Source organism: Pipistrellus hanaki (genome assembly GCF_964339955.1).
Source record: "Pipistrellus hanaki genome assembly, chromosome: 19".
Classification (NCBI taxonomy): domain Eukaryota; kingdom Metazoa; phylum Chordata; class Mammalia; order Chiroptera; family Vespertilionidae; genus Pipistrellus; species Pipistrellus hanaki.
In genome coordinates, this window is record NC_140521.1 from 16,961,998 (window position 1) to 16,983,919 (window position 21,922).

The 21,922-nt window shown below is 50.0% G+C and overlaps 1 protein-coding gene across 1 annotated transcript; it reads left to right on the forward strand.

Moving 5' to 3' along the window:
• The first annotated feature begins 24 nt into the window (after window positions 1–24).
• Window positions 25–21,782, forward strand: VPS26B (VPS26 retromer complex component B). Its single transcript, XM_084868366.1, has 6 exons — window positions 25–1,208; window positions 9,227–9,383; window positions 13,191–13,355; window positions 17,267–17,442; window positions 18,991–19,133; window positions 19,535–21,782. Exons 1-6 carry the CDS (start codon window positions 986–988, stop codon window positions 19,679–19,681), a joined length of 1,011 nt encoding a protein of 336 aa, XP_084724492.1. The 5' UTR covers window positions 25–985; the 3' UTR covers window positions 19,682–21,782.
• The last annotated feature ends 140 nt before the right edge of the window (window positions 21,783–21,922 follow it).

Here is a 21,922-nt window from a genome sequence, read left to right on the forward strand (position 1 = left end):
TGCCGCGTGCGCAGCGGAAGGGGCGGGCCAAGGAAGGAAACTAAAGCGAGGCCCCACGAAGGGGTGTTTTATCTCCCGTTTTCCCTTCAAAGTAGGAATTAAGAAATAAGTTAAATTCGAATAGCGCCCTCCCCGCCTCATTTTCCTTCAATGGGAGGGCACCTTAAGGGGAATTTGAGACAAGACTTTTTCGTACGGTGACTGTCACCTTTGCCCCCCTGTCAAGTGACATTTCGCGTGAGTGGCCAAGGGCTTCCTTTTACCCCGTCAGACAGCCGTCGAACGTTTGTACGTATCCAGATGTGGACGGTAGACTAACGTTTACCGAGCCAGAACGACAGAGGGAAAACAGGGACATGAAGCGTTGCGAGAGGACACCTGCAGGTCTCTTTAATTGGACGGGACCTGTGGGCCCGAGTTCTGGAAAGAGGCCGTGGCGGCCATGTCAACTCAGGGAAAGGCAGGCGCCCGCGCCCACTGCACATGCGCAGTGAGCGCCCTGCTCGGCCGCCGGGTGGCAAAGGGCTAAGGAGGCAGAGGCGTGCGCATGCGCGTGGCGTCTCCCGAGCCTCCCGCTGAAGGCCGCCTCCTCCTCCCCGCCCCCCGCCCCCCGCCGGGATCTCCGGAGCTGCTCGAGCATCGTACACCGCAGGAGCTGGCAGGTTCGCTCTGTCGCCCCGAGCCGCAGGCAGGGCACCGGCGGGTGGGCGGCAGCAGCCGGGCAGCCCCGGCTCCGCACCGCCCCCGTGAGAGTTGCGTGGCCGCCCTCGCCCCTCGCCATCTCCGCCCGCTCGGGACTGGCGGGCCCCGCGGCGCATCTGCGCTTCTGGGCGCGCAGCCGGCCCTGCCCTGCCCTCCGGGTGTAGCGGGCAGTGGTGCCGCGCCCCCTTCTGGCTGCCGGTCCAGCCCGCTGGCCTTCCCTTAGGGCAGCCCAGCCCCGGAGGAGAGCCCGGCGCGCCCGGCCGGCGGCAGCGGCGGCGGCGAGATGAGCTTCTTCGGCTTCGGCCAGAGCGTGGAGGTGGAGATCGTGCTCCACGATGCGGAGAGTCGGAAGCGGGCCGAGCACAAGACGGAGGACGGGAAGAAGGAGAAGTATTTCCTCTTCTACGACGGCGAGACGGTCTCCGGGAAGGTGAGCCTCGCGCTCAAGCACCCTAATAAGCGGCTGGAACACCAGGGCATCAAGATCGAGTTCATCGGGCAAATCGGTGAGTCGGCGGCTGGGGCCTCCCTTCCCCACTCCCTCCCCCCATCCCACCCCACGTCCTCGCGCCGCGCCAGGCGCCCACTCGGGGCGGGACCCCGGGCCGCTCCGGCGAGGCCTGCGGTGCCGAGTCCCCTGCGGTCTGAGGCCCGCCCGAGGCCGCCCCTGCGTTACCGGTTTCCTTGCCCAAAGGGACAGCGCGCCACGAGGCGTAGCGGTGCCCAGGGCCCCTCTTGGTGGCCGGGACCGCGGCCCAGAATGTCCAGTTGTCCCTTCTACATGCCGCTCAGGTAGCACAGACACACCAAAGTCTCCAGGAGCCCTCTCCGGGGATTTCGGAGCGAGATGCCCACCCAGCCTTCGCTGCAGGTGGCCTTGCCTTCTTCCTCTGGCCCGGAGTTCAGCTGGTCTGTGCCTCAGTTGCAGCCTCACCCACCTCTTGTTGCTTCTTAGACGTGATGTGGGAGAGATGGCACACCAGTGCCTCCTCTCTCACCTCACCTCTGAACTTCCTGTCTTATCCGTGTTTTGAGGGCACAGCCCTGCAGTCTTCAGATCCAGCGTTTCTGTCTACCTAAGCCTGTGCTTCTAAGAGTGTTCGTTTTCGGGTGACTTGTTTTCTCCTGAAAGACAAAGAAAGGATGCTCCAAACACTAAAATTAAGCGGTCCAAATTTCTTAGTGCTCCCACCGTCTTTAATCATGATGATGAACAATTGGAACTGGACAGTAACAAGGCAGTTAACCGCTGCCAGAAGGTTTTGGAAGCTGCCAGTCAAGATGCATTCATTAGTCTCCGATTCTAAGGCTCTTTGGAGTTTCCTGTTTATTAAACACTCCCATGCACTTCTGAAATACATTGTTTTTCCCATAGGTCAGGAGCAGATTTCCCAGGGAATACAACCCCCTGTGGGTGGAAAACCTCCAGCAGGGAATCCGTGCCCTGTACCCCATGCTGCATGTTTAACTCTGTTTTGAGGCACTTCCTGGGAAAGCTCATTCGATGCTCTCTCAGGTCCTCAGAGTTCAGCGAAGAATCTGGTTTCCCTTTTTACAAAGGCCAGAAACACTGGCCCGGGGTGGGAGGGACCTGGGGAAGGGGGTCCCTGTGCAGGTCTCCGCAGACAGTGCTCAGCCTGACCCGTTTGCCTCTGGCATATCATAGAAAATGAAATCGGGCGGGAGACCAGCTGATCCCGTAAGGAACCTTTTTGTCGTTATGTCAAATCCAGAATGAGTGTGGCCTTTTACGCATCGGAAATGGATCTAAAGCAGTAGTGGGCAAACTCATTCGTCCACAGAGCCAAATATCAACAGGACAACGATTGACATTTCTTTGGAGAGCCACATTTTTTAAACGTAAACTTCTTCTAATGCCGCTTCTTCAAAATAGACTTGCCCAGGCCGTGGTATTTTGTGGAAAAGCCACACTCAAGAGGTCAAAGAGCCGCATGTGGCTCGTGAGCCGCAGTTTGCTGACCATGGGTGAATGAGTTGCATTACCCGCTGCTCTCGGGCTTCTAGCTTACATAGGGTTTCTCAACAGCATGCTGTTGACATTTGGGGCGTGGTCATTCCTTTTTGGTGTAGAATGTTTAGCAACGCCTCCCTCCTCCCCCCAACCCCCGTTTCTACCCACCCAATTCAGAAGTACCCCCTAGCTATAACCTCAAAAATGGGTAAAATCTCCCCCTAATAAAGAGCCACTGAGCCGAGACCAGTTTGGCTCAGTGGATAGAGCGTCGGCCTAGGGACTGAAGGGTCCCAGGTTCGACTCCGGTCAAGGGCATGTGCCTTGGTTGCAGGCACATCCCCAGTGGGAGGTGTGCAACAGGCAGCTGTTCGATGTTTGTAACTCTCTATCCCTCTCTATTCCTCTCTGTAAAAACTCAATAAAATATATATTAAAAAAAGCCACTGAGTTGATAGGATGAATCCCAAATATTGTCAGCCGAGTGTCACATATGAGATAGTGAAGTCCTTGCCTCTACTTAGCGTTCGGATTTTCAAGTAGTAGCTTTTAACACTTGCATGGATTCTTTGGCTCTGCCATACCAGCGTAGACAGGCGGGTTTAGCCTGTGTCTGAACCACCATTCCAGGTGGCAATACCTAATCAGTACAGAAAGATAACCGCAATGTCTGCTGCCCTAGCAGGACTGAAGGAGCTGCTCAGGGGGAATGGTATCAAGACCTTCTAGTCCAGTGGTCGGCAAACTCATTAGTCATCAGAGCCAAATATCAACAGGACAACGATTGAAATTTCTTTTGAGAAATGTTTACAACTTAAACTATATAGGTAGGTACATTGTTATTAACTTAATTAGGGTCCTCCTAAGCTGGCCTTTGCTAAAAACCCAAGGGGCCAAAGAGCCACATGTGCCTCTCGAGCCGCAGTTTGCCGACCCCTGTTCTAGTCTAATCGAAGGGGCCGCTTTCTGTACCTGCCCCGGCCGGTTTCTCCTCTTAACTCCTTGGATCCCGGAATAGCGTCCCTGCCCAGTTTTCTCAGAAGGTTTTATTGCTGCCCCTGCTAACTCTTCCTGGGCCCCTGAGCTCTCTGGGCAGACTTGACCTTGTGACTTGGAGGATGCTGTGCCTTTTTCTGGGCTGCTTTCTTCCCTGTAAGGCGAGGATAGCAGGATCGCCCTGTGAGAATGTTGTGAGGTCAGAGGGTTGCGCTTCATGCGGAGTGTGGCATTTTCTGTGCCATATACCTAAGACAGTGTGCCAGCTGACCTCAGGGCACCAGAGCGAGGCCAGGGAGTAATTTTGCTGAAGTTGTGGTCTTGTGGTTTTCTCCTTCATTGCGCTGCTTGGCTGTGTATGAAGTGGGTGGAACTTGGTCACATTCTTTCTGAGATCTGGCCCTATGGTAAGGAAAGTTGATTGATATCATTGGGCTCTGTCTTTCTTCCTCATTGATTTCCATTTTAACTTAAATTTTTTTCTTATAAAGCATAGTTTTTGGTTCTTTTCTTCTCCCTATCTCTCTATCTCCCCTCCCTTCCTTCCTTCTTTCCTTTTTTATATCCTTCCTTTCTCCCTTCCTCCATCAGAGGAGTTAGTTCCATACTTTGAAAATGAAGTGGTTTATGTAATTAACCTTATCCTTATGACTAATTTATTTTTCCTCCTGATAAAAGTGTATTTGTCGCTGGCTGGAGGGGGGTCAATGAGGGAATAAAAAGGGGACGTATGTAATAATTTCAACAATAAAGAATTGCTTTTAAAAAAGAAAGTATATTTGCCCCACCTGTGTATTCATTAGAGGGACTCTGCACAGGGTCCTTGCAGAAACAGCTACCCGGACCCCTTGGTGCCCCATTCTCCTAGTGCCCAGGCCCAGCTCAGAAGAGCTCCTATCTTTTTTGTTTTTGTTAATCCTCACCCAAGGATATTTTTCCATTGGTTTTTAGGAGAGTGGAAAAGAGAGGGAAAGACAGAGAGAAACATCGATGTGAGAGAATCACATCGATTGGTTGCCTCCTGCAACAGCCCTGACCAGGGCCGGGGCCTGGGAGGAGCCTGCAACCAAGGTACATGCCCTTGACTGGAATCGAACCTGGGATCCTTTGGTCCTATCTTGATGACGATTTAGAGGTAACTTTTGTTCCTGGCTCTTTCTCACTCCGTAACTTGTTGTAGTAATCTCCTCTGCACCCATGACTTCATGGCTTCTTCTATTCACAAGACTCCCAAATCCTTTCTGTGTTCTGACCTGTACTCTCTTCTGAGTTCCATGCCTGTGTTTCTCACTGCCTGCTAAGTATGGCCACCTGGATACCCCCACCCCACAGGTCCCTCAAAGAGGCATCCAAACCAAAAATCCCTTTCTCTTCCAGCCCTACTGCTTCTCTAGTTTTGTTTTGTTTTGTTTTCCATTTTGGCTTATGGCACCTGCATCCATTCAGCCTCAGAAATTGGGAATCATCTGAGACTCTTCATTCCTTCCACCATACATCTAATTGCCCTCTTTTTTCCCCTTCCTTCCTTCCTTCTTTTTTAGAGAGAGAGAGAGAGGGAAACAGAAATATTGATGTGAGAGCAAACATTGATTGGCTACCTCCTGCAACCCAGGCATGTGCCCTGACTGGTGATGGAAGGGGCCGTCTTTTGGTGCACAGGATGACACCCTACCAACCGAGCCACACAGGCCAGGGCTTCCTCTCCATTCTTAATGCATTTATTATTTCTGTTTGTAGCAAGTAGTCTCCTAACTAGTTTTCCTGCCTTTGTTTTTGTTCTTCTTTCAATTCACCATCTATAACGGTAAACTATCTAAAAGGCAATTCTGACATAGTCAGTCTTCTCCTTAAAATTCTTCTCATCGGTTCCGCACTGGGTAAAGGGGGAAGGAACTAGGTGTAACTCTGGCCTGAGCTGGCCCCTGCCTTTGGATGCATCTGAGCTCATCATCACTAGGCAAGCCTGTACTTTAAAAACTCCAGAGGATTTCTCTATTTCAATTTACTCACCCAGGAAATGCTAAGTAAAAGGCACATTGAGATGAAATCGATTGATTGTAGTCCGTTAAATAAGTTGTGGCAGGGCTTGGAGCAGAGCTGCGCCTGGCTGGCTACGGGCAGCTCAGGGGTGTGGCTGCCCGGCAGATTTACTGGGGTCCAGGAGATCTGAGCAGAGTGGCCAGCACGAATCTTAACGGGGTTGCCAGTTAGCAAATAGTGCACGGGAAAATCAGGGTGAAGAGGAAGCTCGTTGCAGGTCCTTTTGCCTTTGCTAACTTGGTTTCTTCTAAGACCACCTGTGTCCGGGCCCAGCAGCAAGCCTCAGCTTCTTTCACGGGATGAGCCTGGGCTGCCCAGCCAGCTCCATTTCCTCCCAAAGTGGCAGCTCCGCTCCTCAGCCGTTGGTGGCAAGTTTCACCATGAAAGCATCCTTCCTGCAAAATCTATTTCCTCCTGGGAGGCTGGAGACACGGAAGTTACCTTAACAAAACCGCTTAGTCAATTCACTAGTTTGAAATGGCTATCCCCTAGGGTCTTGGGGGCCCAGGAGAGCTAGGCATGCCTTGTGCCTGCATCTTTGGGGGGGGAGGGGGTGGAAACAGAGGCAGTTTACTGCCTCTTTAGGATCCAAACCTCTCACTGGAACAGCCTTGGATTGTTTTATTTAAATCCTGTCAGAGGAAACCCAACTTCCTGGCAAGTAGCAAAATACGGGGCTATTTCTGCCCCTTTGCCTTCACAGTGTTTGCCAAAGCACTACAAACAGCTCTTAAATGACAAATGAGAAAGGCCAGTCCAGCCCCACTCAGACACTGATCACTCCTCCATGGCATTGGGGAGAAGAGCTTGTAGGGATATGTGTCCAGGAGGAAAGAACTGAAGCAGAGCATGGCGCTATGCAGGGAAGGCCCTCTGCCGCCAGAGGTTCTGGCCACAGCCAAGTTCCCCTGCTGGGTCAGGCAGCCCGTTGCTAGGATCCTCGGATGCTGGCAGCCTGACTGCTCTCTGAGGGCTCCCGGGGCCTCCTCTGCCTTGTTTCTCATGGCGCCTTTGCACTGTGTAATCACGTTTGTGTGTTTTTTCCATCCTGCTCTTGGCTCTGGGATCTCCCACTTACGGGTCATGGATGTTGGGGCCTTGCTCCGCCTGCTTTTGTCCCCTGGAATGATGGCTGGAATCCAGTGCTTGGGAATTGAGGCAACAGGTTCCCCAGTTGAGGGGACAGAGCCCACGTAAGAGCCAGGATCATCCACTAGGGCTCATGTGGCCCTGGACCAGCAGAAGTGGAGGAGCCCTTGATGTGGGCTGGCCAGTGGCTCTGCTCCTACCCAGTCACTGCACAGCATTTTATTCAGGAGCACAATTACTGGTTTTAGAACTAGCATTGGCTGCTCGCCATTTCCCCCATAGTTTGCAGCTGTCAGCTCCCATTTAGTGACTCTGTGGATTTTCAATCACTGATAATCAATCACAGAATGCTGCCCACTGCTGGTTCCATTTAGTGTTTGGGAGAGAAGGTGGATTGTTTTTAATATAAGATGGATCAGCTGAAACCAGTTTGGGTCAGTGGATAGAGCGTCAGCCTGAGGACCAAAGGGTCCCAGGTTCGATTCTGGTCAAAGGGCACGCACTTTGGTTTCGGGAACATCCCCAGTGGAGTGTGTGCAGGAGGCAGCTGATCGATGTTTCTCTCTCATCGATGTTTCTAACTCTCTCTCTCTCTCTCCCTTCCTCTCTGTAAAAAATCAATAAAATATATTTTTTTGAAAAGATGGATCAAAGGGTAACTACATAAGAAACCAGCAACAACTGTAATCACAGAATACTATGTCCATTCACACAGATGGAACAGCACTGTGCGTAACCACACCACCGCCACCTTTGGGGAGGCAAGAGAGCTGGTTCCTGAACCCAGGATGGCCTTGATCGTTACGAGGACTCAGATCTTGCACTGTCCAGGGTGGACCCAGAGCAAATACATCTCTGCCCCACATCCCCTGATGCTGAGGTCTCCCGGAGAGAGATTGCCTGCTGCGTCCTGAAGATCCGGGACCAGGCGTGTGGGTGGTTGTCCCAGACACTCCTCCCTGTGGACCTGTGTCTTTATCCCCAAGCAGCCAGCTGCAGAAGTGGCCAGTGTGCTTTGCCTGCTTTATTTTCCCGTTTGGTCTGTCTTACTTCAGGGTGCAGCCTGGCATTGGCCTGCAGCTCAGAAATACCCCAGAGGTGGACCTCAACTGCCCCTTGGCCATGGGTAGTCAGCCAGTATTAAATGCCTGCCTTGCAGCCGGGTGGGTTGGGGAGGACGCGGGGAAGCTGGGCATATAGGCCTTACCTCTAATCACCATGCGCAGAGTACTAGCAGAAGTTAATATTTAAATAGCAGAGTACAAAGAGGCTAAAAGTAATATAGGTAGAGGGTGGCATGAACTTATATCAACAAAATGTACCAAAACTATTTCCAGGGGAGGGTGAACTTAGAGCCTTGCTTCTTAAAGTGGGGTCCTAGGGCCAGTGCGATCAGCCCATTCCCCATACCCCCTGAATCAGATTAGGGTGGGGCCCAGCAATCTATGTTTTCATAAGCCCTCTAAGTGATTCTGATGCCCACTGCAGTCTTAGAACCACTGTTTTAGTTGGAGGTAATAACATTAAGACTCTGTCAGATTGGCCACATGGATCAGCTAATACACACACACACACACACACACACACACACACGTGTGTGTGTATTTTTTATTTTATTATTTTTTTTAACCTCACCAAGAGGATATTTTGTCATTGGTTTTTTAAATACAGGAAAAGAGAGAAACATATTGATGTCAGAGAAACCCATCGATTGGTTGCCTCCTGCACATGCCCTGACCAGGACCTCAGCCACAGAGAAAACTACAACCAAAGTACGTGCCTTTGACCGAATCTGGGACCGGACCCTTCAGTCTGCAAGCCGACACTCCATCCACTGAGCAAACTGGCTAGGGCATAGCTAATACTTTGAGTGTTTGCTATCTCTTAGGTACTATTCTAAGTCATGTCCCTTCCTTGCCTCCTTTAATTCTCACAAAATCTTATGAAGTGAGTTGTTGTACCCCCATTTTCTAGGTCATAGAAATAGGCTCAGTCCCATAGCAGCTAACCCTAGAGTCTAAGCCAGTTAACCGTGCTGTGACTCCGTTCCGTTCCCTTTTAAATTGGTGATAAATGCCGATGAATATGCTTTAAGAGTTACAATTTTTTTTTTTAATGTGCTTTTAAAATGTGGTGTTTTTGATAGTGGTTCCCCTGAAGTGTCCTTTACTAAGGTCTGTGCCATGGGATTTCTCTATATAAAACGGAAGTGTTTGGAAAGGGGGAGGTGGAGGGAGACCAGTATATGAGAAATGCAGGGAAGGAGCGGGTCAGGAAAAACTCTGGTCTGTTGAGGGGGGAGGTCTCTTAGGAGACAGGTGCCCATAGCCGGGATGAAGCCCCTTGCCAGGCCCGGGGCATGTATTACCATAGAGATGTATTACCATAGATGTATTACCATAGAGAAGGCCGATGCTCTCTCCCCAGAACTCTACTATGACCGCGGGAACCACCACGAGTTTGTGTCACTGGTGAAGGACTTGGCCCGGCCGGGAGAAATTACCCAGTCACAGGCCTTCGACTTTGAATTCACCCACGTGGAGAAGCCGTATGAGTCCTACACAGGGCAGAACGTGAAGCTGCGGTAAGTTGTGCCCCACCCTCCCCAGGAACTGCCCCCCCGTGGAGCAGGACCTGAAGCTGTCCACATTTTCCAGAGTCTATAAAGGTATCGAGAAGGAAGAATGCAGAGAGCAGTGGTAAGCTGGTAAATGGGTAGCAACAGGCTCTCTGGGAGGAAAACCCCCTGCTTTTGCATTTGTTAATTTCCGTAGTATAGATATTCCCACCATGGCCAATTTCAAGCTACCAACCTGACATCCCGAATGCACAGGTGGGAAGAGATGTAGAGTAACTACATTTAGCAAACGTTACTGACATTTGGAGACACTAAATATAATTCCCCAAGAGCAGAAAGTTGTAGCAAAATAATTAGGAAACAATGAACTTTTGGTATGTATTACCATTATTTTTCATATAATTCATTCAATTATAAGTTTATATAATTGCGAATAATTGCTGTGTTTAACCACTGATTCATAAAATCCCTGCAAATTCAACAGTTGACTTTCATCAGGACATTCTGACCCTCAGTCCAGTTTTCAAGACAGCAGTGTGATCCTGAGCTCTGTCCCTCAGGATTTTCACTAGGAAAGTGGATAATAGGTTTGTTTCTAATTCTAGATCTGCCTGCTCCATTTTTGGGGGGGTTTGATAAGAGAATGTAACAAATTCTTCAAAGATTAATGAACACAATTTGAAGACATGGGATTGCTTTTATTGTTCCAGTCTTGGAAACTCTTGAGGATAGGGACTGATCCCAGGGGCTTTGGGGTTTAAAAAACAATCCAGAGCAGCTCTAGCCTCTTGGACATAACCCAGGGTGATGTGACGTCACTGGGATGAAGCAGACTTCCTCCTTCGCTCTGGACACCAGGTTCCAGGTCTTGGTACTATCTTTAAGATCCGCTTGTTCTCCTCACCTGAAGGCCTGAATTTAGGATGCTGCAGACTTTATTTTTTTCTCCTTTATTTTATCTTTTACTTTTATTTTTCAGTTACTGTTGACATACAATATTATATAAGTTTCACATATACAACATAGCGATTACACATTTATATAACACAAAGTGACCACCCTAATAAGTCTAATAATCACCTGATACCATACAAAGTTATTATAATACTATTGACCATATTCCTTATTATTTACTTTACATCCTCGTGACTTGTGTTTATAACAGGCAGTTTGTTCTTCTTAAGCCCCACCCCCTTTTCACCCTCCCACAATTCCCTTTCCATCTGACAATCATCAATTTGTTCTGTGAAAGCAAGGACTCCAAACAGACAGACGTATGTATATCCACATTCATAAGAGCATGTTCACAGTAGCCAAAATGTGGATGCCCCCTGAATGTCCATTGGCAGATGACTGGATAAAGAAAATGTCTGGCCAAAACCGGTTTGGCTCAGTGGTAGAGTGTCGGTCTGCGGACTGAAAGGTCCCAGGTTCGATTCCGGTCAGGGGCATGTACGTTGGTTGTGGGCACATCCCCGGTAGGGGGTGTGCAAGAGGCAGCTGGTTGATGTTTCTCTCTCATCGACGTTTCTAGCTCTCTATCTCTGTCCCTTCCTCTCTGTAAAAAATCAATAAAATATATTTTAAAAAAAGAAAATGACTGGATAAAACAAAACATACAATGAAATATTATTTAACATTGAAAAGGAAAGAAATCCTGTCATATTCTGCAACACGGATGAAGCTTGAAAACTATGCTAAGTAAAATAAGCCAGTCGTAAGACAGATACTGTATGCTTTCACTTATTCGAGGAGCTTAGAGAAGTCAAATTATAGAGACAGAAAGTAGAGCGATGGTTGCCAGGGGCCTAGGGGAGGAGGAGTGGAGAGTTAGTGTTTAATGGGAACAGAGTTTCAGTTGGGAAAGTTAAAAAAGTTCTGCAGGTGGAAGATGGTGATGGTGGCACAACAATGTGGACTTAATGCCGCCGAACTGTACCCTTCAAATTACATATGGTTAAAATGGTAAATTTAATGTTATGTACCGGGTGAGCAAAAGTAGGTTTACAGTTATGAATACATGGAACAGTTTATTCTTATGTTGTTACTAATTAATTATTGTATTATTTTCTATACAACAATTGTAAACTTACTTTTGCCCATCCCTGTATATTGTAGAGGACAAAACCTACCCCATCTTAGGTTCACTGACTGGGCCCTGCAAAATAGACTGACAAAAGGCAGATTAACAAGAGGAAAAACAAGTTTATTCACATGTGCATTGTGCATACATGTGAAACTGTGAGAGAAGCTCAAAAGGGTGGTCAGAACGTGGGCTTATGCGAGCATTTAACCAGAAAAACAACAATTAATATTAAAGAGAAGTGACAAGACAAAGGAAAGGGACTTTGAGCTCCTAGGGGCGACTGATTGTGGGAGGTAAACCTGTGGGGAAATGGGCCAGGTAAGGGCGGTTTTAGAGAGGCTGGCGATAGATTTCTCTGTGAATCCCCCGGGCTACTAAGAATCTAATGTTGTCTCTGGTGATTAAGAATGCCCTTCTCGCTTCGGCAGCACATGTAGTAAAACTGGAGCGATAAAGAGAAGGTTGGCCTGGTTCCTGGGCAAGATGACATGCAACTTGTGAAACGTTCCATATTTTAAAAAAAAGAAAAAAGGGGCGGGACAAGAATTTTTCTTGCACCTGCTTCTTCTCACTTCCTTTCAGCCCTGCGTGAGCCAGAGTGGCTTATTTGGGGGTGGCATACTCCAAACCCCTTTGTTCGTTTTACCACAATAAAAAAAAAAAAAAAAAAAAAAAAAAGCAGATAAAGGAAGGTGTTGCTGTACAAATCAGATAAAGGCTTTAGGATTCCTGTTGAGAAAGAGAGGAGGCCAAGAAGGAAAAATGAGCTAAGGGCAGTGCATGGAAGGTGCAAAGTCCTCATTAGGGCTTGTATCTTACTCCATAGGCAGAGGGGAAACGTGAAAAGATTGTCTGGGGCTCTTTTTCCTCTGTAAGCAGGGGAGTGGTTCTTTTGGAAGAATTTAAAGCCAGTATGTGGTATTTGGTGGGTGGGTAGAATGTGGACGCAGAACTGGTAGAAGGCTGGAATGAGGGCCTAAGGGTTTTGCTTTCGGGGACACGATGGGAACAGGCAGAAAATCAGGAACTTCATAGACGTCCACAGGGTTTCCTAGTGAGTGGAGCTGCAGAAGGGGCTGTCGGGAGGAAGAGATGGTTCGTAGATAGGATGATTCATCCAGCTTTGACGTTTGGAGCACTGGCAGAAGAGAGAGGTGTGAGAGTTCACCTGGTGATTGGAAATGCAGGCAGGCCTGGCACGCAGGGTGCACTGCTGGTAACATCTGCTCAGCCCACAGCTGATCCGCTCTCCCCGGAGGGGAGCCCAGGACCTGTGGGCGGGGATGGTCAGAGCTGAAGCCGGGCAGTGCGCTCCTGGGCAACGCTGGGAAGAGTTTAAGAGTGTAAGACAGATTCCTGTGCCCAAAGAGCCAGAAGCTCCTTGAGGACATAAAACCTGCGCACACATACATGGCAGAGAGTGGTGAGGGCATGAAAGGCAGAGGAGTGACATGGCTCCGAATACAGAGCGGAGGAATCCCTGATTAGAGCAGTGTTCTCCACCCAGAGCATGAGCTCACAAAGGGGTTCTGGGAAGGGTCTCTGCACACCCTGGAATTGGCACTGCAGTCTGGGCATTTTCTTCTGGGAGGAGGGTCCACACAGGCAAATTCTCTAAGGGGTAAGAACCGCTGCAGGGGCTCTCCCAAGTGGGTCAGTTCGGCACATGAACCTAGGAAGCTCTGGAAGCAGGGAGTGTTCCTTCACCCCATGCCCATATCCTCCAGGTATTTCCTCCGCGCCACCATCAGCCGCCGCCTCAATGATGTTGTCAAAGAGATGGACATTGTCGTTCACACGCTCAGCACGTACCCGGAGCTGAATTCCTCCATCAAGATGGAGGTTGGAATCGAGGACTGCCTGCACATTGAGTTTGAGTACAACAAGTCCAAGTAAGTGCCCGGGTTGTGGAAGAACTATTTCGGGGGGTTGAGATAGAAGCTGATCTGAACGCAAAGTGATGGAAGCCCCTTGTGTAGGCTGGTTCATGCTGCAGGAGCGAGCACAGAAATAAACAGGACATGTATGTGCCAGGAAATCAGACCTCATGTGACTTAAACTAAACTTTATTAAATTAAGAAGGTACCTTAAATTGAACAGCCTATGATGTCTTTCAGAGTCAAGCTAAACTAGCTTTAAGACTAATGGTTTTGGATTCAAAGTACAGCTGTTTCCTTCTACTGCTGAGAATCACCTCAGATACCGGTCCATTATCATCTGTTTCCGGTGACCAGTTGCCCTTAGAAGGCCAGTGAGGAAACCAGACACCGCCTCGGGCCACTGCTTCCTCTCTGAACTGAAATGAATTGCAGCAAAGAGTACCTGCTGCCTTTTCATGAAGGCCTTGAAAGAACTTTTACTGGCAGGTTGAGAAGCCTTCTCTGTGTTAAACCGTGTTTACTGTTAGAACAAGAAAATACTTAAGGGCTTGTAAATCCCATGTACAGTTCAAAAAGGTACCAGAGCTTCTTTTCAACACAGTGCATTCTTGAAAATGGGATTAACAAGTTGATGGGTTTATCTAAATTGATGAGATTAACGAGTTGATGGGTTTACTATTAGCGTTAGGTAAGGGTTAGGATTAGGGGCTAGGGCTAGGGCAGGAAAAACTCACTGAGCTCTTGTGTGCAAACATGGAATGCCTCCTTGTCCCCTGTCTGAGGGCCAGATTCCGCTGCTGCCTGCTTTTGTCAATACGTTTTTCCTGGAAGGCGGCTTTTATTATTCTCTCTCCTCCCCCCCGGATTAGGGATATGGAGTTCTGGGAATGGGGAAGCACCGGGTCCAAATGGATGCTAAAGCCTCCCACTTATCCCTTTGCAGGTGTAAAAAAAAAAAAAAAAAAAAAAAAGACCCCACAGATTAAGGTTCCAGTGTCCTCACTCACATGAACGGGCCAAGCTGTGACCCTGGCCATGTGGCTCAGCTTCCTGCAGGGTCACCCTGTGCACCAAAAAGGCTGCAGGTTTGATTCCTGGTCAGGGCACCTACCTAGGTTTCCGGTTTGATCCCCAGGTGGGACATGTACGGGGAGCAACCAATGGATGTTTCTCTCCTACATCTGTGTTTCTCTCTTTCATTCCAAAATCCATAAAAACATATCCTTGGGTAAAGATAAAAAAAAAAAAATTAAAAAAAAAGGACAAGCTATGACTTCCAACCCTGCCACTTGGGGAGCTTTACAAAGCAGGACTCCCCCTTTTCTGCAACCAGAGTCTCACTGAGTTTTACTGGTCTGGGGTGGATATTGTTTCTTGTCCTCTGGGTCGCTGTCATGGGCAGCCAAGGCTGAAACCCACTGAACTAACCAAAGAAAGGTGATCAGTGTCCTCCCAGCCCCCCTTGCCCTAGAATGACGACGAGACACCCCCATCCTGAGCCTGGTACCCTCCAAGCGCTGGCCTCACCGAGCACAAACCAATGATGGGTTTAGCGTGATGGTGGGTTTTATTTTTTTTATTTTATTTTATTTTTAAATATTTTTTATTGATTTTTTACAGAGAGGAGGGGAGAGAGATAGAGAGTTAGAAATGTCGATGAGAGAGAAACATCAACCAGCCGCCTCTTGTACACCCCCCACCGGGGATGTGCCCGCAACCAATGTACATGCCCTTGACCGGAATCGAACCTGGGACCTTTCAGTCTGCAGACCGATGCTCTACCACTGAGCCAAACCGGTTTCGGCGTGATGGTGGGTTTTAAAGTGCTCACCGTGTCCCAGAGCGGGCCTGAGTGGCCTGGGCTCCTCCTCCCAAATGGATATAGGGCGACAAAACATGAAGGTACGTGTAAGGGAACAGGCTTCTTCCCCTTTCTCCTCTCAGTTTTTGGGGCTCTGTGTGCCCTCCTGAAAAGGAGCCACCAAAGTGCATACCCACCAACGGCCACCAGGCAAAGGGTGTGGCTGGCAGGCAGTGCCACGTGCAGGAGCTCAGAATAGCCAGGCAGCAGTGAGTTCAGGACCACCCGTGCATGTGAAAGGCACTCAGAGTCAGTGTGTGAAGTCCAGGACTGGACACCCCCATAATCTGGCCCCGCCCTCGCAGAGCAGCCACCCTGTGAGCACAGGTCTGAGTGACGTAACGGGAAGAGCCGCCCTGTGAGCCAGGTTCTGTTCTGTCACTAAGGACGTAGGCGAAGGTAGGTTAGAAGGTTCTAAAAATGTTTGTACCTCAGGTTCCTGAGAAAATGAAGGACTTGCATCAGGTTAGCGGTGTCAAGCACACACAGAAAAGGTAAGGGAAAGAGGAGAGGGGAGCCTGCAGCTCTTACATATTAATGTATCTTATGAGATTGATTTAGAATAAAGGAATGTTCAGCTTATGAAAGTTGGAAAACCCCTAGAATCTCTGTTCTCTAAGCATTCTTTCCAAAATGCTCAGTGGCCTACATTCTGCTTTTGTAACTATTCTTAGGTTCTCTAAAGTGTCTGCAGTCTTCCCAGTTAGGTTATTGTAGCCTAAGTGCTGTGAAGTAATGGAAAGCCCTGTCTGGTGTGGCTCAGTTGGTCGAGTATTGTCCCAGGCACTGAGAGGTCTCGGGTTCAATTCCCAATCAGGACACATGCCAGGGTTGTAGGATCGATCCCCCATAGGAAGCGTGCAGGAGACAGCCAGTCAATGTTTCTCTCTCTCCCTCTCCATTTCTCTCTCAAATCAATAAAAACATTAAAAAATAATAATAATAATGGAGAGAACATAAGCTTAGGAATTAGGGATTTTGGTTCCCATCCTGAGTGTCCCCTACTCAAATCCTGGTGAAATGACTTACCTTCTTCAAACTTGCTTTTCTTAACTTATAAGGAAGTTAAATTCTGAAGTCCCTGCCAACACTCACATCCTATGACTCTGGTCTTCAAGTTTGGAGATTTTGCTCTCTGCCTGCTATTCCTGATATAGGGCTGTGCCTGCACAGGCCACCAGAATGCCTGTTTGAGCCAGAGACCTACGTGGCCAGATTACCAACAGCTCACAGAGCACAGTCCTTGTAAGCAGAGCCCAGAGAGAAGGTGGATGGGATAGGATGTGGCATCTTGCTCTGCTGCTCCTGCCTGGCCTGTCAGGTCCGTAGCACACAAAACTTTGCTGCAGGCCATCAAGGCCCAGGTCCCAAAGGACATTTATGGGGCTTAGAGAGGAAGAGCAAGACCTGACTTCTGCATTTGTGGGACTGGCCTCTCGCACATTAGGATATCTAAAAAACATACACAAATATGAAGCATGCCCAGCTGGTGTGGCTCAGTTGTTGATGTCAGCCTGTGAACCAAGAGGTTACCAGTTTGATTCCAGGTCAGAGCACATGCCCAGGTTACGGGCTCCATCCCCAGTATGGTGTGCAAGAGGCTGCCACTCGATGATGTTTCTCTTTCATGGATGCTTCTCTCTCATGAATGTTTCTCTCTCTGTGCCCCTCTCCTTCCTCTCTCTCTAAAAATCAATAAAAACATAAAAGAAACAAACAAACAAAAAACCAAATACGAATTACATAAAAGAAGTTATAATATTGAGCAGGTAGATCAAATAAGCAAGCCTGAATGGGTGATGTAACATACTGGAGAAATATCCTTTGAGCTGTGTATGGAAGAATGGAAGGAACAGGAGTTACTTTAATTCAAATAAAGTACATGTTGGGAAATTAGGCTGTAATGCATCGCGGGCGGGATGTGGGTGAGTGTGCACTGTGACCCCACCTTTAGCCAGCACGCAGGGAAGACTACCCTCTTCTGAGACCAGAAAGGCCTGGAAATATACAAAGGGTCGGCTACTATACACACATCTTATTTTCTTTACTTTCTGTTCCCCAGATACCACTTGAAAGATGTCATTGTGGGGAAGATATACTTCCTGCTGGTGAGAATCAAAATCAAGCACATGGAGATAGACATCATCAAGCGGGAAACAACGGGCACAGGCCCCAACGTGTACCATGAGAACGACACGATAGCCAAGTATGAGATCATGGATGGAGCACCAGTAAGAGGTAAGCCTCGTGGTCCCGTGGCGCGGCCCCTCCTCCCCCACCATGTCTCCAGGCCCCGCACAAAACTGGAGGAGCATGAGGGACTGTACTGCCAAAGTGAGATTTCTGTTAACCTCTAACTTCCTCGGCTCTAATGGCACGCTTGGGCTGAGTCTGTGACACTCCAGCCTGCCACCTGCCTTCCCTCAGAGAAGCTCCGCTTCTGCCTTGACCACATCATGAGCTTGGACTGGAAACTGAGTTATCCCTGTTACAAAAAGCTCGCAAATTGGTTAACATACACGGTCTGAATTTATTGTAACTTCTGCCTGTTGACATTCGGACATTCTTTGCTGTTAAGGGTCAAGAGATTAATACAGAATAGTCACTTCTGTTACTTAGTTCTGGCTCTGGGAAAATGATGAATTCTCTGCATTCACTCACCAAGTATAAATACTCTTGCCAGCACCATCGGGGGCTGCAGTCAGTACTGGGAACTGGACAGGAACTAGTCCTCCTCTGCTCACCCGGAGCTAACGTTACTTCTGGGATGGGTGGGGTTGAGAGCTTTGGGGAGTCTGTGTGACTATTTGGGAGAAACCATCACTTAGGCTCTGCACTGGCTCTGCTGCAGCGGACCATGAAGAGTGTATTCCTTCCCTGAGAAGTGCCTGGCGATGCCGAGGTCTAATCCACGCAGGAGGAGTGTCGTAGCTTAGCCGCCTGGAGCCCTGGGGACAATGCTGAGCAGTGCCGTGCCAGGTCCTGGGGGAGGGAGGACGGAGCTCTCCAGACTCCCTGCGTTCCAGTTTCCACCAGCTGTGCAAGCAGAGCCAGTTGTCATTGTCCTTGTACAAAGGAAACGGGGCCATGAGAAACATACCAAACAGCGGATAACGAAAAGATCATTTCTGTGTAGCTTTACACTGCTTTACAGCTTTGGCCTTTCTTAGTACAACTGCTGCCCTAACTTTGTTCCACGTATGCTAGGAAAGGCATGATGTTAGCGCTGGAGGGGATCTAAAATAATCTGTAGTCTGTTTCCATAATTTTCCACCTGAGAAAATTAAGGTCCAGGGAAAGCAACAGACTTAGTTATTCATGGAGAACTGGGACTAGAATGAGGATGTTGTTTCCCAGACCACTATGCCATCCGCCAATCCATCTTCGTGATGTATTTTGGGGGCATGCCCTAATTAGGATGGAAGGAAGTGGCATCGGAATCGCTGGGTGACACGATGAGTTTGCTAGAGTTTGACAGTAGGCTCTTGAAAACCCAGCAAGTAGACACATTCCACGTGATCAAAAGATGTTTGACAGTGGCTGTCCATCCCCACCGCCACTCGTGGTCCTGTGTGGGGACAGCGGGAGGACATTCTGAAGCGCAGCTGGACGAGAAGGGAATTGCAGTCACCTTCTGCTTCGGCTCATCACTGGGCAGCAGTGTCCTGCGTTCCATGCCATGCTCAAATGCCCAGTGATACGTAGGGATACGCTGGCCAGAGTGACTTGTGTAAGGCCGAGTGGCCACCTTGTCCCTCGCTCTGATTCCTGCCTGGCCCTTAACAGGAGAGTCTATCCCGATCCGGCTCTTCCTGGCGGGCTACGAACTCACCCCCACCATGCGGGACATCAACAAGAAGTTCTCCGTGCGCTACTATCTCAACCTGGTGCTGATCGACGAGGAGGAGCGGCGATACTTCAAACAGCAGGTGAGGCTGGCACTTCCATCCGACCCCTGGGGGCCTAGCGACAGAACAGGAGGGCGTCCTTCTGCAAAGACTAGGCTCCTGTCGGGCAGGTTAAGCAGTATGGCACGCGTCTCCATGCCACCGTTGGTGTACCAGAGGTGGAAACGGGTCACCTAGAGCCTCATAGCAACAATGAGGGTTCCCATAGATACCGAGAGTCTGCTTCCTCGGCCCAACCTCACAACCACTCTGCCTTCCAGCCCAAAGCATCCAGAGTTCCCTGGGACGGAGGTGGGACACCTCAGTCTTTGCTGGGAGAGGGTTTTGCCCAAGATTCGCCCAGAGAACATTAGAACCTCCGGGCAACCCAACCGCATGCCTTCCTCTCATGCCATCATGTTGCCCCTCTCCCAATTCTGCAGGAAGTGGTGTTGTGGCGGAAGGGTGACATCATACGGAAGAGCATGTCCCACCAAGCAGCCATCGCCTCACAGCGCTTCGAGGGCACGACCTCCCTGGGTGAAGTGCGGACCCCCAGCCAGCTGTCTGACAACAACTGCCGGCAGTAGGCCCCCAGGGCCCAGGAGCTGCTGGGCTCCCACCCGGCACCCCATCTACCAGACTCCAGCGGCTGGGGGAGGGAGGATGGTGTGAGCTCAGCTGACCCGTTACTTGCAACCTGAAAACAAATCATGTTTTTTGACTTAAATTCTTTTTCTGAAGAACCTTGGGGGCTTGGGCCAGGAGGCACTCTCCTTGGGGTTCTGCAGCTGGCGGAGTAGAGAGAAGTAGCATCCTGGAAGCGAGCGTCCCTCTGGGGACAGAGCCTCCGCTGGGGCCTCGCACAGGGCTGCCTCACGCCGCATAGGAAGACAGAGTGCCAGCCAGCGTCCTCGGCCCAGCCTCTGGCTTCCTGATGCAGGAACTGACCAGTCCCTGGGAGTCTGAGCTGCCAATGGGCCCTGGGTAGTCACCTCTTGTCCTCCCCTCTGCGTCCCTGAGGGAGGGGCAGGAGTTGGGCCTGCCCCATCCCAAGTGGCCAGGGTGAGACTCGAGATTAGGAAGCTACCTCTTTGGGAGTCTGGGATGTGGTGCTTTGAAGTCTCCACAAGCCACCTCCCTTCTGGCCTTTCCCTCCCTGCTGGGACCCAGACACCTCTCCTCTCCATCCTCTCTGGACTCTTGTCAGTAACATCCTGGGACAGAGCCTGTGGAAGGGCCTTTAGCTTACTGTCCCCTCACCCATGAAAAATCGTGGCTCAGAGACGCCCTGGGGTCATTGTCACGTATGGATGGCAGCAGGGTCAACACTGCATGGAGCTGCCTGACTCCCATGTCACTCCCATCAGTCCTGGGGGCTGTATGGTTCTGGGGTATTGTTTTTTGTGCCCAGCCCATAAGCCGAAACAGGGACATGTTTCCTTTAAGAACAGATCCCAGGAAGGGGCCTTGATCCCTTGCTTCCCTAAGCGTGGATCCTCTACTCCTTGCTCTCCATTTAGTTGGAGAACTGGGGCTGGCTTTCAAACACTTGGACCTTTTGTTCTTACTATTGCCCACGCCCCTTCACTCCCCACCTAACCCTCGGGAGGGCGAGGAGGACTCAACAGGACCTGCCACAGCCTCAGAACCGGCTTGCCAAATCCTGTCGCCCCCAGGTGACTGGCCAGGGTTGAGGACCATTGCCGTTTTTCTTCTTGTTCCTCTAGAGAGGGGTTCCCGCCGCTGCGCTGCACGTGGGCCTGTTGCAGGAACAGTGTTGACATCTTTTCCTGCTTCACCTGGAAATGACCAGGCATTCCTCCCTTGGCCTCCCGTCCCTTCTTGGAAGACAAGCAGACCCCACTGACCAAAAGGGCAACATTTGGTGGTCTTGGGTCTCTGTAATTTGGCAAGCAGAGGGGTTTGTTGGTTCCTGTGTCATTTTTCAGTTTGTGTGGGAAATAGGGATGACTCGTCTTCAAATTTCAGTATAACCGTGGGCCTTTGGGCCGGGCCCGAAGATCAGAACTGAGACCAGGAAGGCGTTTGGGCCAACGCTCGAGGTTGACTGGGTGCGGCAGCACCAAGGAGGGTGAGGTGGTTTCCCTGGGCTGGGCCCCGAGTTCGGTCCAGCGGACAGTCCCCTTGGGAACAGGCTGTCCCTGGATCTGCAAGGCTGGGACGAAGTGTGTGGGGGAGGTGGGCTGTGCTGGCCTCTGCGGAGCCTGACACCAGGCTCTGGTGTGCCTCCCGTGGATGCTGTTCTAGCGGGAAAGCACCTGACAGTTCCTCTGCCTCCCCACAGACAACACACATCCATCCTCCGACTTTTGTACCATCTTAACTCTTTCTTCTGGGAGAACTAGAAGATAGAATTTGCTTTTATTCTCTCAGGACCTGTGCACAAGCTAGACCTTGCGTTTCCTCTTCCTCCGCCCTCATTCTTCACTAATGTGCCCCACTGGGGGTGAGGGAGGCTCCCGTCCGTCCCCCCGTCACAGGTCTCCACGCCTAGGAGTGCATAGGTACTAAACCAAGCAGTGCACCTTGTAATTAAGCAGCTGCCGTGTTTACATGTTTCTTAATGTATCGTCTTTTCAGTGGCTGTATTTTAAAAAAAGAGCGCTTGTTTCAGTCGTCTCTCTGATTAAAGGAAGCCCTGTGCCCGGAGGCACCGTGCCCACGGTCCACCAGCTCCTGTGGTCTCTTCTGCCTTAACGCTGTCTCACCTCACCCGGGAAGACAGATCCCACTGTGACAGCAAGACGCCTGCCCGCTCTGTGGACAGGGATGGGCACTTTGCTAATACCACCCGTCCCAGACCAGCA

Bases quoted from the DNA above. Each gene is read 5' to 3' on its own strand.
- VPS26B (XM_084868366.1), top strand. From the start codon at position 986: ATGAGCTTCTTCGGCTTCGGCCAGAGCGTGGAGGTGGAGATCGTGCTC. The intron at 1,209-9,226 runs GTGAGTCGGCGG...CTCTCTCCCCAG, and splicing joins CGAGTTCATCGGGCAAATCG to AACTCTACTATGACCGCGGG. The intron at 17,443-18,990 runs GTAAGCCTCGTG...GGCCCTTAACAG, and splicing joins GGATGGAGCACCAGTAAGAG to GAGAGTCTATCCCGATCCGG.